The sequence below is a fragment of the Bufo gargarizans genome, chromosome 4 (genome assembly GCF_014858855.1).
Source record: "Bufo gargarizans isolate SCDJY-AF-19 chromosome 4, ASM1485885v1, whole genome shotgun sequence".
Taxonomy (NCBI): Eukaryota; Metazoa; Chordata; class Amphibia; order Anura; family Bufonidae; genus Bufo; species Bufo gargarizans.
This window is the reverse complement of record NC_058083.1, coordinates 492,530,887-492,550,826: the sequence shown is the minus strand read 5'-3', so window position 1 is coordinate 492,550,826 and position 19,940 is coordinate 492,530,887. Positions and strand designations below refer to the sequence as shown.

The 19,940-nt window shown below is 44.3% G+C and overlaps 1 protein-coding gene across 1 annotated transcript in view; it reads left to right on the top strand.

Moving 5' to 3' along the window:
• The window catches only part of TTC7A (tetratricopeptide repeat domain 7A), a 367,921-nt gene that overhangs the window by 238,188 nt on the left and 109,793 nt on the right, over window positions 1-19,940 (top strand). Inside the window, exon 17 of the mRNA XM_044289765.1 lies at window positions 19,801-19,917. Within this exon, the coding sequence (XP_044145700.1) occupies window positions 19,801-19,917 (117 nt within the window). The remainder of the gene's footprint in view (window positions 1-19,800; window positions 19,918-19,940) is intronic.

Genomic DNA, 19,940 nt, shown 5'->3' with positions numbered 1-19,940 from the left:
TGGCCACTGCCACCAATGATTAATACAATTAACGTCTCCTTGTGGCTGCCCCCATACAGTGTAAGGTCTCCTTGTGGCTGCCCCCATACAGTATAACGTCTCCTTGTGGCTGCCCCCATACAGTATAACGTCTCCTTGTGGCTGCCCCCATACAGTATAACGTCTCCTTGTGGCTGCCCCCATACAGTGTAACGTCTCCTTGTGGCTGCCCCCATACAGTATAACGTCTCCTTGTGGCTGCCCCCATACAGTATAACGTCTCCTTGTGGCTGCCCCCATACAGTATAACGTCTCCTTGTGGCTGCCCCCATACAGTATAACGTCTCCTTGTGGCTGCCCCCATACAGTGTAACGTCTCCTTGTGGCTGCCCCCATACAGTGTAACGTCTCCTTGTGGCTGTCCCCATACAGTGTAACGTCTCCTTGTGGTTGCCCCATACAGTATAACGTCTCCTTGTGGCTGCCCCCATACAGTATAACGCCTCCTTGTGGCCCCCCATACAGTATAACGTCTCCTTGTGGCTGCCCGGCTGCCCCCATACAGTATAACGTCTCCTTGTGGCTGCCCGGCTGCCCCCATACAGTATAACGTCTCCTTGTGGCTGCCCCCATACAGTATAACGTCTCCTTGTGGCTGCCCCCATACAGTATAACGTCTCCTTGTGGCCCCAAGTGTTTTTTTCTTCTAAATGAGCATTTATCGCGATATATATCGTTATCGCGATAAATTTCTTAATATCGTTATCGTGGGAATATTTTTGATATCGTCCAACCCTAGTGTGAGCTTGCCAAGCTCCAAAGCCGCCAGCAAGTTACGGCCATTATCAGACACAACCATGCCAGCTCAGTCTGGTCCCTTATCCCTCTGCGGCGGTGTGCTGTTTGTTACCTAAGCAGATCAGTTTAAGCGTGGCCTGTTGCCACTTCCCCACTTCAGTGCTACACTGTTTCCAGCTACTGACTGATGTCTGACTGGTGCTGCAAGATGATAATTCAGAGGTGGAAGTGGAGTAGGAAGCGTAGGTGCTGGCGGAAACCCTTACTTATGGAAGTAGGGCCCGCAATCCTTGGCGTCGGAAGCATCTGTGCCATCCCAGGGTATGACTCGCTCCCGGCCTCCACAACGTTCACCCAGTGTGCCGTCAGGGAGATGTAGCGTCCCTTGCCAAAAGCACTTGTCCATGTGTCAGTCGTTAAGTGGACCTTTCCAATAACTGCGTTGGTCATGTCACGGGCTGCAGAAAGCCTCAGTGTCCACAAGCCTAAATGGCAACATTTCCAGGGCCAGCAGTTTGGAAAGGTGCAAATTTAGTGCTAGGGTCTGTGGGTGGGTGGCTGGGTATTTGTGCTTTCGTTCAAAGGCCTGGGGTATAGACATCTGTACGCTGCGCTGGGACACAGAAGTGGATGTGCTAGCTGATGGTGCTTGTGAAGGTCCAGGTGCATGGCAGGAGGCATGATGATGATGATGAATAGTTTTGTGTACAAGCAGTCTTACCCTTAGGGCCTCGATGCGCTTAGCCGGCAGGCATCCAGGCCTGCGTCTTGGACAGGGAATTGGCCAGCACATAACACAGGGAAAGAGGAGGCAGTGGTGTGACCCGCAGACACTGGTTGTGGACCCAGGCGTTCGGCCCACCCATAAGGGTGCTTTGATGTCATGTGGCGGATCATGCTGGTGAGGTTGAGGTTGCTAGTGTTCACGCCTCTGCTCATTTTGGTACGGCACAGGTTGCAAATGACAATTCTTTTATCATCCGCACTTTCCTCAAAAAAGCGCCAGACTGCGGAACACCTAGCCCTTTGCAAGTGAGATTGCCGCAAGGGGGTGCTCCGGGGAACATTTGCGGGCCTGTTTGGTGTGGCACGCCTTCTCCCTTTTGCCACCCCACTCTCTCTTCCAGCTTGTTGCAGTGCTTCGGGTCCCTCCCCCTCTGGTCATACTCTTGACTTGTTGACCTAACAACAACCTCAGTTACTGACAACTGTGTCTCATCTTTATCATGAACCTCTTGAGACACTAATTGCGGTTGACTTATTGGCGGTTTGACTGTGGATGCTCCAGAGTTTGGGAATTAGTGCACAAGATCTCCTCATAGCCCTCTTCAAGTGGGCTTGGCGAGAGGCCCAAATTAAGGAATGGCGATGAAAAGAGCTCCTCGGAAAATCCGAGTGTGAAATCACTTGTTTGCCAAGACTCTCCATGGTGGGTGGAAGGAGTATCAGGGTGAGGATTCTGGTGACCAGACTCTTGGCTACTGAGACTGGACTTTGTGGAAGACAGGGTGGTGCTTAACCGACTGGAAGCATTATCTGCTGCAATCTAACCGACCACCTGGTCGCACTGGTCTGACTTCGAGAGTGGTGTACTGTGCCGCCTTGCAAACTGAGAGATGAAGCTAGGTATCGTGGATTATTGTGTTTTTTGTTCTCTGGCAGCAGGCACAGTTTCACCGCGCCCAGGCCCACGGCCTCTGCGTGCACCATCAGCAGCACGGCCACTTTCCTGTCGCCTACTGCTCGCCTTGCGCATATTAAATTGTATGTATGCTTGCAAGTATGTCACACATAGTTATGGACGAACATCTGCCGGGACGGTTCGCGAACGCGATCAAATGTTCGTGAACCGCAAGTTTGCGGCGGGTCCCATTCATTTTAATGGCAGGCGATCCTAAAAAACCTTCAGCTCATATTTGCAGCCAAGAAATAATTACTAGAAGTGCAGAAATAGTCCCACAACATGGACAGTGACATACCAGATGTATTATTCGAATTTGCGATCTCCATTCGTTATTTTTTTCAATGCGAAATATCGGCTCACTCACTGTTTAGTCTCCGGTCTCCTCGCTCCTCCCCTGCCTCTCAGTCCCTCCCTCCTTCTCTCTGATAAGGAAGTCAGGTCCACACAGGAAGTGACATCAGAGAGAGAGGCAGGGAGGGAGAATTTAAATCATTCTTCTTCTCCAGACTCCAGTCCAGCTCCAGCAGCCTGCCCAAGTAGTGCCCAGCCCAGTGCCCACTGTACCCTGCCTGCAGAGTGTTTTTTCAACCTGTGTGTGACCAAGACAGTCCTGACACCTGTCCTAGATAGTCACTTCTAAAAAGGTATATAAAACATTTGAAGTGTGTAAATGTAACAGCGTTTAAACAGGTTTCTGAATCTGTCAATCATCAGAAAAAACGTTGTTATGTAGCTGACTGACATTAGTGATAAGCTAATGTCAGCAGTACATAACAGTGTGTTTTATAACTCCCTGCCTGCCGCTGCCGCCATTCTCTTAAAATAAAGACTTGTAATATGCTAATGAGCCTCTTCAGGGGCATAACGATCGCGGTCTGACAGCGACCAGGGGTGAAGGTGGGGCATAGGTGTGGCTGGAGGCGGGACATGGGCGTGGCTGGAGGCGGGACATGGGTAGGGCCTGGAAGGGGGCCCTCCCTTCTGTTCGGGTTTGGCTTGAAGAAAAGGTGGCAACCCTAGATAAGAGGGGAGAGGGACTCACAAAGACGCAGGGGTGCTGTGGAGGGAGGGGATAGATGTGACAAAAAGTCATTCAACTGTAGACGTTAACTGTGCGAAACAAGCAGCGACTTCAGGACCTTAAAGTGTACCACCAGTTATAAAATAACTGAATTGTACAGGTGAAAATAAGAAATTTTGTAAAATATCTTGTTAAAGTAAATTGCTTCTATCTGCTTTTATCAGTCTGCTTTGCTCTTTTCTGCTTTTAACATTGATGTATTTGGAGAGGGGAGGGGAGGAGGAGGAGGCTGCTGTATGACAGGCACAAGCTACAGTTTCTTAGCTCTGCTACACTTAGCACTTTTGACTCTACTATGGCAAAAGTTTAAAACCGCGCTGCTTGAGATTTTGTCATCCGATACACAGGTGAATGAATCAGGGTATAGGCCTCTATCTTCCACTCTCAAAGGGTTCGATCCTCCTCAGACCGCTTCCTCTGCAGGGTTAGACAATCGGCATATAGTGAAGTACCCTCTTAGTTGTTATTATAAAAAGGTTTTATTCTACTCACAAACAATGGTAGACAATAAACATTTCACAGTAATAAAAGCAATAGCGTTCCTGCCCGACCCGGGTTTCGCTCTCTGGCTTCCTCAGGGGCGACAACTGCGCATGTCCACTGCAGGGCCCTTTAAATAGCCCGGCTTCCCAAACTGCGGGAGTCATGATTCAATCACACTCCCACAGTTTGGGAAGCCGGGCTATTTAAAGGGCCCTGCTGTGGACATGCGCAGTTGTCGCCCCTGAGGAAGCCAGAGAGCGAAACCCGGGTCGGGCAGGAACGCTATTGCCTTTATTACTGTGAAATGCTTATTGTCTACCATTGTTTGTGAGTAGAATAAAACCTTTTTATAATAACAACTAAGAGGGTACTTGACTATATTCCGATTGTCTAACCCTGCAGAGGAGGCGGTCTGAGGAGGATCGAACCCTTTGAGAGTGGAAGATAGAGGCCTATACCCTGATTCATTCACCTGTGTATCGGATGACAAAATCTCAAGCAGCGCGGTTTCAAACTTTTGCCATATGACTTTCCAGTGTGAATTACCCACCACACCACATCGGAACCTGCAGCGCAAGTAACTGTCCGTGTTTTGGGACACAGGACTGACATTTTTTACTTTATTTTATATTGACTCTACTATATCTACAACACTAGTTGGGAGGTATGGTTCTTTGAACTGGAAATATGTAGGCCAAAGTAGTGAAGGGAAGGGGGGAGTCTTCTTAAGGGGGAGTCTAGAGGTTGTCCCATGAAAAATATTCTACAGTTTTCAAACCAGCACCTAGATCTGATTAATTTTGTAATTAAATATTTAGTATAGCTACTGAGTTACTTAATAAAATCTATCTGTATAGAGCAACCTGCTGCTTGTTCCTTTTCTTATTTCTTTGTCCGGATCCCTGGGAGGGCCGCACATGCTCAGTTTCATCCTTCAACTGCCTCCTGAACTGTGATAGGGAGAGAGCTGCATTAGAATGGAAACGCCCCCTGAGCTGCAGCAGAAAAGACTTTCGGTTCTTAGGCTGGACATCCCCTTTAAGAATTCTGCACATGACCCTATGCTCTGAATCCTGATTGGCGGGATCTAATGATGCCTGGGGTCGGTGAGCACAATATGCGAGTAGTGAGAGTGGTGTAGGCGGTGCAGAGTTGGTTGTGCAGCCATACTGACCTGGTGACGACCAAAGGGACACATTGGGACATGCAGCAGACTTTGGCACATGTCCCAGACTTCTCGAGACAAAGTCCGAAATCTGAAACTATTTTGCTGGATCTGGGATGGTTAAAGGGTTTTTCTGAAATTCTGATATTGATGTCTTATCCTCAGGAGAGGTCATCAATATCTGATTGGTGGGGGTCTGAATCCCAGTAACTCCGCTGATCAGCTGTTTGTAGAGGTTGCAGCACTCTGATGAATGCTGCAGCCTCTTCCTAGACCAGTTACGTCAGGATTATTGCTCTCTTGGCCTAGGTGCAGCCCAGTCCCATTCAAGTGAATGAGGCTGAGTTGCAATACCAAGCACAGCCACTTTTCAATGGACATCAATGTACTTGGTAAGCTGCGAAGAGACGGCAGCACTCAACAGATTGCCGTGACCTTCTCAAACAGCTGATCGGAGGGAGTCCTGGATGTCGAACCCTCGCCGATCTGATATTGGTGACCTTTCTTAACTGTAAGTCATCAATATCAGAATCTCGTAAAACTCCTTTAAGAAGATATAAACCAATCATTTTTATACTTCGTTTTCTTATGGTCTACTGTAAAGCTATTCACTGCTCGGAGCAAGATGGCTGCCAAAAGTATCCTAAATATGTAAGCGGATCCATTCCCTTTTAGAGATGCAGCAGCCATCTGTACACTCAACGGCCCCGTATGAACCCAGAGTCACAAAATGAGAATTCTGTGGAGACCTGAAGACTTGCTGCTAAAAACCTTAGTTTTTTTTTTTGTGTGGCTGTAAACGCCTGTGATTTAGTTAGTGCAGCAGTAAATCGTTTTAAGAATTAATGAAGGCAATTACGTTTCTTTGCTCATCTTCTTCAAACAGTAGCTGACCGAGACTTAACTACTGCATCAGTGTCTCCAGCAATAACTGTACCCAGCTCCTCCGCCGCCGCTGCTTTATTTAATTGGAAGAACAATGAAGCAGAGTGATTCCCGGAGATGTTGCATTTCTAATTGAACTTCCTGTGTTTGCTAAGGCTTGCCACCCTACGTGTGCGGTTTTTTGTTCTTCTCTCTCCATCCGAACCCACCGCATTAATGCTTCATTTCTGAAGGGGTTGTACCTCCTGATTGGCTGCTTAGACCTGCAGCAAGACTGCAGTATGTCTCAGACCGGGCTGTGCAGGCTGCGAATCTGAGCTAGCAATGAAAATGGAATGAGCGATCGCAACTTTACACCTAACTCTGCAGTTCCCCGGGCCGGTAACCGAGCATGTCCTCTGATTTGCAGCACCAGCACACTCCATGAGGAGATTTACAGCGTAATAAATTTGTTGCAGATAATTAAAGTTAGTACGGGAGGGAAATAGATCTCTCACCAGAAAGAATTACAGAAATAAATATGTCTCCGCCGCGGGGACATACTCATTTTATGAACAAAAAAATACAATTGACAGTCCAAAAAAAAAAAAATGTTTGGCATGGTGGCGGTATGTTTAGCATTGTAGTTCTGGTTCAGGGGTTTTTAACCAGTTAGAACGTGACCAGGGTTATACTAACAAAAAATGTGATTGACAGTTGAACAAAAATGGTTGAGATGGTGGCACTTTGTTTAGCATTGTAGGTCTGGTTCTGGGTTTGACCTCTGCGTGGAGGTTATATGTTGTCTCCATGTTAGTAAGAGCGGGTTCGCATAAGAGTTCCTAATTGCGTTATAGTGTTCCCTTATAACAGAGTTATGACGGAATATAACAGATATTTAGAACGGAGTTCAAAATTGAAACCTTAAAGAGGCATTTTGCCGTTTCTGTTTCCGTCTAGTCCCGTCGATAGGCCTTTTTTTTCCCGTCATACATAACGGGAAAAACTGAACCTTTATGCCTCTTAGAGGGTTTCGTTTTGCATTCTTTCCTGAAATTCCATTATAACTCTGTTATAACGGAACAGTATAACGGAATTAGGAACACCAATGTGAACCCCTCCTAACACTGTCCCATGCTCCAAAAAGATATTGCGGTGAGCTCTGCTACCCTACAGTACTGGAACCATAGGCTGAACCCAGCATAATCCGTGACCGCATGGACAATGCCTGTTTGCCCTGGTCTTATTTAGATTTTCCCCTGAACAATCCACTATCCTTTAGTCTTATTGTGGTTTAGTTAAAGGGGTTTTCTACTGGTATTACATTTCTTATATATGGTTCACAGTGGGTCATAAATATAAAAGAAGCCGTACTCACCCTCTCTGATCCGACCCAGCTTCGGTTCCTATTGCTCCCAATTTCCTGGTCCTGGCTCAACACACTGGAAATTCCAGGAAAGACCCAGCCTTCTCCTCGATGTCATAGGTGACAAACCTTTCCCACCAGGTGCCCAATCCATAATCATGGTATGTGGAAAAAAAGTTGACACACGTTGATAGCATGAAGCACCTGCTGTGCTACAGGACCCAAATAACTTTGCCAGAACCCAATATAAATACCATCAGAAACAGTACAGGAAAGAGGCTCGCAGTACAGAAGGGAACTGCTGGTGAACCTCTACTGCGCCTGTGCTGGGTAATGAAGTACACAGCGCAGCATGAGACTTTAGAAGGTAGGGCCAGGAGTGATCATGTCTACACTGCCTGGCCCTAACAATCAAAGTGAAGAGGGCAGATGCTCTAGGTGTAACGGCAACACCCCCATTGCTCCTAGCGGCTCATTTGAATATATTGAAACATCATTTTTCTCAGCAATGCGGGCACATATGAACATGGGACCAACACAGATGCCTTCAGCTGCCAAGTGCACATGTAACAGGTCAGCCAGATTCTTAGGCACAAATATGCTGACAGATGCCCTTTAAAACAACAGAGCCCCATGTCCCTGTACCATACGATATAAGAACCTGTCTTTTTGGCGAAATTATTTAAGGAAGTCAATAAAATTTATTATTTTTGGCATGGAAAATGATTGTTCAGTACTGGATATTGGCTACTTGCCCTTCCTTAGCAGAGTGGATCAAATATAGTTCCAAAATTATGGAAGCATAATGTTTGGAAAATATGGCGTGAATTCCGTAAGATGTATACTTTTTTTCAGTTTGTTTGTGGGGTTGGGGGTTAAAAGGGTGTTGGTCCCTGGTATTAGACGTGTATAAAGAAAAAATGATGTGTGTATTGGTATATGTATTTTATATCTGTTACCTATGATTGTTGATACTTTGTACATGGATATTTAAATTATAAAAAAAAACACAGAGCCCCAAATAATAGTGATAGCCACTGACCCTCCCCAATGACAGTGACTACCCCTCCATTTCCCCTAGTAGTAGCAGCAGGCTCCCCCCCATCTTTCCCCCAGTAGTAGTCACAGCGGGATCTCCTCCTCCACCTTTCTCCCAACCCCTGTCTTTGGCAGCATCTCCCATCACTGCAGACTGGTGAATAGCGACGCTAACCTCACGTTGTTGTACCTGGACTCGTGATCAAGAATTTAGAAACCACTAATGAAAAAATAACAGTGGGAGATTTATGAAAACCTTTCCAAGAAAGCTCTGAAAAATGAAAGGTGGAATCTGATTGGCTGCTGTGGGCAACTAAGCCATTTTTCCTTTACACCAGTTTTGATAAACCTCTCCCACTTGAGACCAAGCTGTGGACCTATGGCAGTACTTTGGTCATTACCTTTCCTTTTTCCATCTAAACAAAGAAGTCTCCAGAAATAAGTTGCATTGCTCCTTAGACATCTTACGCTAATTGACTATAAATGGCCACTCTGCAAGCTAAGGCGAACCAATAATGTAATTACTATAATTAGCTGTTCAGTAACATAATTCAGCGAGTATTGACATCAGCTCTTTGTATGGACCATAGTAATGATAGATGACGCCGATAAGAGAAGAGAATAGTAGGCAAGAAAGGCTTTTCATTCTGACATTATTGTTGCTGATGTAGGACGTGGATTTAGAGAACACAGGTTCTATACCACAGAGTACTTTGTAGTTGCTTTATATTACAGTATTATATTTTCTCTTTATTATACTGAAGTAGATGGATTTACTCATCACGATATGAGATGTGTTATTAAAGAGCTCTTTCATTATAGTTATTTTTATTGTGCGCCATGTAAAAGTGTCCATCGATCAGCTGACACTCGTTTGTTGGATGGTGGAGCAGAGGCATTATACTCAGTCTTCTTGCCAAGTCTCTACATTTAAGGCTGGAGCATGAGCCTCCACCATCTCATTAGATAAAGGCCCATTTACAGAAGCCGACAACTGCGGAACCAACGTTTATGAGAATATTTGTTCCTCATCATATTGCTCCATGTAAAAGTGTCCACTGATCAGCTGACTCTCGTTTGTTGGGTGGTGGAGCAGAAGCATTGTACTCAGTCTTCCTGTCAAATCACTACATTTTAGGATGGAATATGGGCCTCCACCATCTCATTGACTAATTTAAACAAGCTGACGAATACCGAACCAACATTCGTAAGAATGTTTTTTCCTGATCTTTGACTCATGTAAAGGTGTCCTCCATTCAGCTGACACTCGTTTGTTATGTACTGGAGGAGAGGCATTATACTCAATCTACCTGCCAATTCTCTACATTTAATGCTGGAGCATGAGCCTCCACCATCTCATTGACTAATGTCCCATTTACACAAGCCGACGACTGGGAATCCAACGTTCATGAGAATATTTATTCCCGATCATTGCCCTATGTAAAAGTGTCCACCGATCAACCGACTCTCATTTGTTGGGTGGTGAAGCAGAGGCTTTGTACTCAGTCTTCCTGCTACATCCCTTACATTTTACGCTGGGTTATCTGCCTCGACCATCTTATTGACTAAAGGACTATTTACACGAGCCTATGATTGGGGAATCAATGTTCGTAAAAATGTTCATTCCCAACCGTTACCTCTTGTAAAACTTTCCACCAGTATGCTGGCAATCGATTGTTGCTTGCGGAGCCAACTGTTGACCAAAAGCATCTAGACATTGATCTGGTGCTGGACATTGAGGACCAAAACTGATGGCGAATTGTAGGTTGGTGTTCAAGGTGGACATAGACAACACAGGACCATGTGTAGTTGTAGAGAGTAAGGTGCTTACCATAGAGTGTTACTGTCCTGGCCCTCTCATTCTCTTCAAAAGCGATTAAACGGATAGATCTGCAATTTGGTTATTAGATCTGCAGACAAGCAGATTGTCCCCCTTTGTGTGTAAACTTTTGGTAGCATAGGCAGTGACAACGGTTATGAAAACATTATGTAGTCAGAGCAGTGGTTGTCACAATACTCTTGCTTAAATGGGGTTTCCAGGACTTTCATATTCATGACCTAGCCTTAGCATTTGAGAGTGGCTGTGTGTGGTATTGGAGCTTGAACTGGACAGAGCTGATCTGAGCTGTATTGCCAGACGAGAGCCACTACAAGATGTACAGAGCTGTACCTGGTAAACAATGAAGGGTACCTTTGATCAGCTGATTGGTGGGGCGTCAGCAGTCAGACTGCCATCAGTCTGAGACATACTGATCTATGGGCACTATGTTATGAATTGTATCGGTAATACCACCATGTGTATGCGGCCTAAAACTAGCAATATCCTTACGATCAGCGCAGTGTCACGAACGTACTGAGACATATGGACGTCCCGGCGACAGTAAGTGGCAGGAGATCTGTGAGACTGGCAACACGTGGTTTGATCTGACAGGTTTTCCTTGTGGATCAATAGGTGTCTGTGTTGTGTCTGGTAATGGCCACACCCCTTGCCTCCAGGTGTTGCTTATGTGGTCATTTAACCTTCCTTATTTATAGTTGCTTCTCCCACTATGCTGTGTCGTTTATAGCTTCTGTGCCTGTGAATTGTTTGTGGTTGGATCTCGGCTGAGTTCTTGGTGGTTCCGTAGCCTCTTTGAAGTTAAGTCTTTCCTTTCCCTTTTTGTATTTTGTTTGGGTTTTGTGTGTTGCATTTCCCTATTGTTTGTTTTAGGCCTGAAGTAGACTCCTGTTCGTACTTTCTTTTGGAGGAACAGGTAGTCTCACCCCTTCCATTAGTTCAAAGGTCCTATAGGGCTAGATAGGACTTTAGGTATTCCTGCGTATGAACTCACCTTCCTTTGGGGTTTGTTCATACTGGTAGTCAGTGAGGATTTTGGTTAGGGTTTCCACTATTAGGTGTCCATCTTCCTTCCATAGTTCTCAGGTCTGATTCCCTCTTTCCCCCTACCCTCCTAAGCTCGGTGTGGTGTTTCCCTCCCACACCGAAGCGCAACAGGCATTTGCCTGTTGCCAACATGGTCTGGTACTTGAATCTTGCCGCCATGAAAATTGAAAAACAGAAGATAGCAATTCTATTTAGATATTATACAGCACTCTCATTAGATTGCTTTATGTATGGAACTCATATTTAGTCGGGGAGGGGGGGTTATAAAAAGTGGTGCAAAGAAAAACCAGCTTGCTCAATCTGTCCTACCTTATGTTGGTGTTATTTCAGCACTGTATGATAGTATTTTCTTAGGCCCTGTGTGGCAGTGCTAATAAAGCCCTGCACATTATTATAATTATGTGCAGCGGTGGCGGTACTGTTATCTAGGCACAGCCACAGCTGGTACCACCACACAAACCGAGCAAATTAGGGGACCACAAGCTCTTGGCTGAAAAAACAGACTAAAGGAGTATGCATACTGCCTTTGCCGCTGGTTCAGCCACACATGGGCCCCAGGGAGACCCTTCTCAGCTGTAGAGCTGTAGCAGAAGTGCCCAGGCTGCATTGCTAAGCTGAGAGTGGGGCTTAACGGGCTGATGAGGGTTGAGCCTACTGGTAAGACTGAGGCAGCGCTAAGTACTGCAGCAGGGTAAGGAGCTTAGCGGTGTGACATAACTTGGCTTGGAGCCCCAGATCTGTATAGACGGGATCAGAATGTAAGACCAGCCCAGCTCGGGACTTTTAGTTCTCCCACGTCCTATTTCACCAGATTCCCAAGTGTCAACATGTACAATACCGATCCGCAGAAGCGATGGCCCCATGGCTTTATTCCTTTAAATATTAGTCCATTACCAATAAAAATTTCATCTATTTGACATTTAATTTCCATCCCTCTCTTGATCCCTCAGGAACTTCAATACTCTGACCGTTTTAATACTATCTATCCCACAAAGCCATATTAATATAACATACACTACCTGTGGCTATTTTCATGAAAATGATAAGCGCCGCTATGCGAAACCGGTACGAGATGGAGATGATTTGCATTTGTATCCTTGCAGCCATCAATAGTCCTTCCAGTGTAAAAGTAGGTCAGCAGGGATGATGCTTAAGTGAAGGAGGGAAGGTCATTATTATCACAAAAGTGCTTGTGGTTAAGGCTAGATTACTTCATGCTGCAACCTTCCCTTTTTTTATTTTTTTTATTCCTCAGAGGGCGTAGAGAACCTAAATTGTAGAACTGGGGTTTTCGCATTATAATAAGACATAGCCTCTCGCCGGGTGCAGTAGCTCCAGCCACGCAGAAGTCATTGCTGCTGGCGGTGACTGGAGCTGCATTTCAAGTAGACGGCTGAAGGGTGAAATTCTCTGGAGGTAATGCAGAATCTCTTCTGCTGACGGGAATTTCCATAAGGCCGTGTAAACAGATACACAGTAGATTAGAACGCGGCGCATCAATAGTGTCAATCTACCTGGCGGTTCTTTGAACCGGCACACTTTGCAGTTCTTGTTAGGGACTTAATAAGGATTTAAATAAATTCCAATTATATGGGAAACATTTAGTATAAGATAGTCAGCTTTATCCTCAGATGACTTCAAAGTGGTTTATATTCCGCATACAAAGCATCACTTTACATTAGGAGTTTCTGGGAACAAAAATCACTTCCTGTAGGCGAAGCAATGTGATATCTCTTACAGCAGATGTCTTCTTTAGGGTAGGTTCAGCATGTCCAACAAAATACATCATCTGATGGCTTAGGTAATTATACAGCATACCTGCAGTCGCCACTAGGGGGAGCTCAGGAGGTGGCTGCGTAGTGTGCTATTGTTCAGTTTGATGTATCAACAGTATCCAGTAAGCTCCTTAAAGGGGTTATGCCATGATTGATGTAAAATAATGAAAGTCAGACATCATATTTAACATGCCAATACCTTTCTAACAAACTCGAACCAGCCCTGTACCTCACAGGGATCCAGAGATCTCCACATTCACTGCCCCAATTGTTCTGCTAGATTATCTTAAGTCTGGCAGCTCAGGGGGCGTGTCCTTTCTACTGCAGCTCTCTCCCTGTAACGGAGCTGTGCTTGATTTTTGTGGAACGACTTGTAGTTTTCATTGGTACCATTTTGGGGTACATAAAATTTTTTTTTATCACTTTTTATTCAATTTGCAAAAAACTGCATTTCTGCCATTGTTTTTTGTTTTACGGCATTCACCGTGAGGGACACGTTACATGATAATTCTATAGTGACGGTTGTTACGGAGCTGGCTATACCACCAACCTTTTTTTCAATAGAAACGGTGTATTCTTTCTTTTTTTAACTTAAGATATTTTTTATTTTTATGAAACTTTATTAAATTCTTCATTTTACACTTATTAGTCCCACAAAGGGATTTTGAAGGTGACCTTATGATCGTCTCTGTAATTCAGAGATCCGTGCAGCGCATATTCTAGGCTGCCATAGAAATACGGCGCTCCAGAATAAAGCACAGTAATGACCGCCTTAGAAACTCATATTGGCAGTCATTAAGGGGTTAACTCCTGCAAGTGGTGACTGCAGAAAGCCAGAATGGTGTCTTTTAACAAATATATATTCAAAGGATTCTCCGAGACCAGGAATCCTTTTTCATATGTACAGGCAAGATAAAGGAGTTAAAAAAAAAAAGACTCCAGCACCAAGCTCCCTTCTCCCCCATTGACATGCAGTCTACAGTCACTCAGCAAATATATTTAGATGAAAATCATTATGCCCGTTACCATGACAAGGTGGTGGTGGATGGGCCTCCATCTTTCCCAAAGACAGTTTTTATTTTGTGCAGTATATAGCTAAAGCGAAATTTCCCTGAAATCATTTGAGGCCTGTTGACATGAGAGGAGTCATTATAGAGTAGGATCCCATCTAAAATAGGTCACCTTGCTGTGGTAGATGGGCACAAATGATTTTAATCAAAATATATTTGCTAAGTACCTCATGTTCATTTATAGAGTGAATATAAGATTATACTGACAACAAACTAGGGGCACTAAAATAAAACAAAAAATATTAATTATCTCAAAAGTAAAAAAAAAAGGCAGGGGATACAGACAAAGTCTTTATTAGGTATATAGGCTGATTAATGGTGCAGAATGGGAATTTAGCCACATTAAACCAACTCAATTACTCTCCCTTATTGCCCCTCAACTGTAGGCTTTTTGTGATCTGTACCATTTGCCATCACACACAATGTTCACTTGATTTAACGGATCAACCGGACAAAAAGCTGAACTATGTGAATCAGATTACAAACCCCCGACTGGCTACAATGTATTAAAGGTGATAAAAGTCACTCTATCATTGTATCAAATTGGGGGCTGATCGCTGCAAACACAAGCAGCTAGCCTCACCACAATGTTACTTGTATATAGTCAGGGGTTAACTGCCGCTAATTGCTCGTATATAATAGAGGCTTCTGAACTATGCTATTTGCTCATACTCCATGGCTCGACCCTTTTCTAACTAACAACATCCTCAGGAGCTCGGTCTCAAACACACTGTTTCATTCATTCATTCATCTCAAAGCAGCGAACGCGCTACACTCCACCATGTAGAGGCAGCGCTCCGGCACTAGTGCGGCCGTGACAGCGGGCATTTAAACCAGTCGCTCCTCCCTTCCTGATAGAGGCCTCGCCCCCCAAAAAAAGTTTCACATGATCGGAGCTATGCGCTATCACCTCGTAACACTGTCTACAACATCGGGGGACCTCTGAACGGGGGACACTTATCCCCAACAAACTAGGGATCTAAAAGGTGGATATTAAACATGGCTTGGGAACTTACACTATAACAGAAAAGTGAGGACTATATGGATGAGTATTAACTCGTGACGTTAATTGCCAAAGATGCCGTGAGCATTAAATAGTGTCCACTAGCTATACAACTAATATGTGTCAAACTTCACATGAAATCCATCAAGACATATATTACTGTATATGGGCATAAAGCATATCAAACTAGTGATATCAATTTATAATAATTCCATCACCCTACAGCACCAACAGCCCAAAACACGACATTAGAACCTACCAATTGATAGCTAACCAACAATTGGGACTTCCCTTACAGTGCATTATAATAAAAAAAAGGATATTTTGAATACAACGAACACACTAAGTCTGTTGTCGGTATATAATTTGCAGGTGACACAAACCTGTTTTGGCACTATCAGCCAACTGTGAGCCCTAAATATAAGATTAGTTCATAGTGTTCAGTGTGAGCAGAGTGCTGTTGCATTGTGTTTGGTTTTACTTGTGCTGTTGATGACTGAGCAGCACCACCCATTGGACTCCTAAGCCCAGAATAAGTAAGGATTTCAAGCAATGTTTTACAGTGTATTTTCTTAACAAGCTCTGCCTCTAATAGAGGCAGAGCTTGTTAAGAGCTCATTTGCATCACCTTCTTCCCAGAATTCTAGAGGAGCATGTATGGCCTATAAGTCTCCTCATGCTGATTAAGATGGTATCTCCCCAAGGATAGATAGTACCCCACTATATATATTAAATATCAATCAGCTCAGCTCCTCCTGCTCCATAACGTGTTGCCGCTAGACTGGGCTAAATTTTCATGGTGACAGGTTCCCTGCAAAGGGGTTGTCCAGCCTTTTCTAAGCGCTGGCCTATCTTCAGGATAGGCCATCACTAGATGATTGGTGGGGATCTGACATCTCGCACCCGAGCCAATCAGCTAGTTGGTGTCAACGCTACAGAGCACTGTCAATATTGTAGTGAAGAGCGCTAGTCAATGCAGCGTTGCTCCCATTGACTAAAACTGTTGAGTGCAGTGTAGTTCTAGTGCCAACTTCTGGCGACTTTGCTATACAGAACAGCTGATTGGCTGGGGTGCAAGGTGTCGGATTCCCGCTGATCAGCTAGTGATTACCTATCCTGAGGACAGACATTCACTTAAAAAAAGAGAAGACAGTACTCCTGTTTGAAATAAGCAGTGGGTGCGCGTCTCCAAGGGAAGTGGTCAGCTTCCCTTAATAAGCCGGAAATCTGTATATCCAAAAATTGAGGTATGGCGACAGCACGTCCTTTTTGCGAAGTTTATTCCAGATGCAACGTTTCGGCAATAAGCCTTGCTTGAAAAAGGCTTATTGCCGAAACGTTGCATCTGGAATAAACTTCCTGTCTCCATACCTCAATTCTTGGATATATACGGATTCACTTAAAAAAGACTGAACAACCCTTTTAAGGTTGCACATATGACATGTCCACCCCTAAATGTTGAATCTAGACCCCACAAGCGAGACCAGAACAGCATCACAGTCCCAAGTCCCACATTATAAAAATACCGGGACCACAGAGGATCAGGTCGATATTTGGAATACATTCTTTCAGGTGTTTCGTCTGAATCCTGCCTCGCTATTCCTTTATGGCAGATGCTGCTGATCTTCTGTGCAGCCAGGTAGCCTTCTGTGCACATTTCAGGCTCTGCTCATTCAACCTATTCGTGTGGAGGGATTAAGGGATTGCTTTTTCTGAGAAAAGAAGCAAGTTAAGCATAAACAAATCCCAAATAAGCCTGCTTTTCATTTCTCCATCCCTGATTTTATCAGCGGCACACTGCAGCGATACTTCCTCTTCCAAATGATCTCCCATGCTGTATCGGTATCTGAAGTGAATTACTATTGATTGGTGTGGCTGGACAGAATCTGGAGATTGCACACGTAGGGAATTAATGTCATGTCTCATTCTCATTCCCCGACCCCTGGCTCCTTTATTAAATAACCTGACAGATAGTTGTCTGCCCGGATTCAATAGGGGATTCCAAACTGAGCTGGAACATTGCAAGGATAATGGGACGTCATTTATTTAGCCTTAAATGGACAGTGAAACATATGCGCAGAATTTTGGTGTGCCAGGAATGCACCACGTGAAAGTAGAAGCAGGAATAGAAGTGGCAATTATATTTCAGTATTTGGCTTAAATTATTTATCAGATGGAACTTTTAAAGGACATCTGTCAGCAGATTTGTACCTATGAGACCGGCTGACCTGTACCACGTGCACTTGGCAGCTCAAGACATCTGTGTTGGTCCCATGTTTATATGTGCCCTCATTGCTGGGAAAATTTTGATTTTTGTATGAGCAAATAAGCATCGAAGAGCAACGGGGGCGTTGCTGTTACACTTAGAAGCTCGGCTCTCTCTGCAAATGGAACCCCCCCCGGTTGCTCCTAGAGTCTCATTTGCCTATATTAAAACTTTATTTTTGTCAGCAATGAGGACACATATGGACATGGGACCAACACAGATGCCTTCAGCTGCCAAGCACACATGTAACAGGTCAGACCGTGTCATAGGTACAAATCTGCTGACATAAACTGGCCAACTCAGACATCCCCTTTAATGTCTCAGCTTCTGAGGATCTATCAGCATATACTGTTATAGGCTGTGTTCACATCTGCATCATGGAAACCACAATGAAGTGGCAGATATATCACAGATACCACCAGCATCCATTGAACCCAACTGAAGTATAATGGGTTTGACTGGAAAAATAGCGCAATTCTTCCCTTTAAATCTGCTTCAGTATGCAACCGATTGTCCAATACAGATGTGAACAGAGCCTTATCGATTGGTTGATGAGAAACAAAATAAAAAGTAAAAACCAATGTAACGAGATTTGTTTGACATTTGAAAAATATGAATATGGTTGAATGTGAATACAAATATCGTTCTAACCTTGGATTTACCAATAAATGGCCACAGTTTTCTAGGACTTAGATATTAATGACCTGTCCTCAGGATAGGTCATCAATATCAGATCAGTTGGGCTCCGACACCTGGCATCCCCCGCCGTCAGCTGTTTCAGGCAGCCACTGCCATAGAGAACTGTACAGCGGTCGGAAGGCTCCATACACTGTGTAGTTTCCAGCATTGGTGTACTGCAGCTCAGCTCCAATTTACTTTAATGGAAGCTGAGCTGCAGTACCCTGGCATGGCCTCTGCACAGTGCTCGCAGCCTTCTCTTTGCAGCTCCGTACACTGCTTCCGGAATTGGCGGCTGTCCGAAGCAGCAGAACGATAGGGATGCCAGGTAATGGGCCTCCAACTGCTGCAATGAGTTGCTTCTCATTTCTTAAACAATCATGTCGAAAGACACATCTCGTGGTCGTGGAAAAGATGTTAGTTTGTTTGAGAAGGGTCAAATCATTGGCATGCATCAAGCAGAGAAAACATCTAAGGAGATTGCAGAAACTACTAAAATTGGGTTAAGAACTGTCCAAGGCATTATTAATAACTGGAAGGATAGTGGGGACCCATCGTATTCGAGAAAGAAGTGTGGCGGGAAAAGAATCCTGAATAATCGTGATTGGCGATCACTTAAGCGTTTGGTGAAATCAAATCGAAGAAAAACAACAGTAGAACTCAGGGCTATGTTTAATACTGAAGGTAAGAGCATTTCCACACGCACAATGCGAAGGGAACTCATGAAGGGATTGGGACTGAACAGCTGTGTAGCCGTAAGAAAACCACTAATCATTGAGGCAAACCAGAAAAAAAAGGCTTCAATTTGCTAGGGAGCATAAAGATTGGACTCTGGAGCAATGGAAGAAGGTCATGTGGTCTAATAAGTCAAGATTTACCCTGTTCCAGAGTGATGGGCGCATCAGGGTAAGAAGAGATGCAGATGAAGTGATGCACCCATCATGCCTAGTGCCTACTGTACAAGCCTGTGGGGGCAGTGCTATGATCTGGGGTTGCTCCAGTTAGTCAGGTCTAGGTTCAGCAAACGTATGTGCTCCAAGAATGAGGTCAGCTGAACATACTGAATGACCAGGTTATTCCATCAATGGATTTTTTTCTTCCCTGATGGCACGGGCCTATTCCAAGATGACAATGCCAGGATTCATCAGGCTCAAATTGTAAAAGAGTGGTTCAGGGAACATGAGACATCATTTTCACACATGAATTGGCCACCACAGAGTCCAGACCTTAACCCCATTGAGAATCTTTGGGATGTGCTGGAGAAGGCTTTGTGCAGCAGTCAGACTCTACCATCATCATTGCAAGATCTTGGTGAAAAATCTATGCAACACTGGATGGAAATAAATCTTGTGACATTGCAGAAGCTTATCGAAACAATGCCACAGCGAATGTGTGCCGTAATCAAAGCTAAAGGCGGTCCAACAAAATTTTAGTGTGTGACCTTTTTTTTTTTTTTTGGTGGCGACTTTTTTTTTTTTTTTTTGACAGGCAGTGTATATTATTAATATTATACTATGTTTATGTTGTTATAGGAGCCCTGGTAGTTCTACTTTATGTTCATAAAACTTCACTTTTTCTGTTCGTTGTTAATGACTTTTAGCATTTCCGATAATTCTTAATTGCTCACCGCAGAAGTTCACCGATATTATTCTGTCTTTTCCAATAGTATATTGTTCACCAAAACTAAACTGGAGTGGATACACGAAGGACCAGAGGAGGCTCTGATAACATGCCGTCATATGCTGTACTTGTGGCAGAAACTGTATAACTGTTCACAACTGAGGTAAGTTTCAGGATGCGTAACCA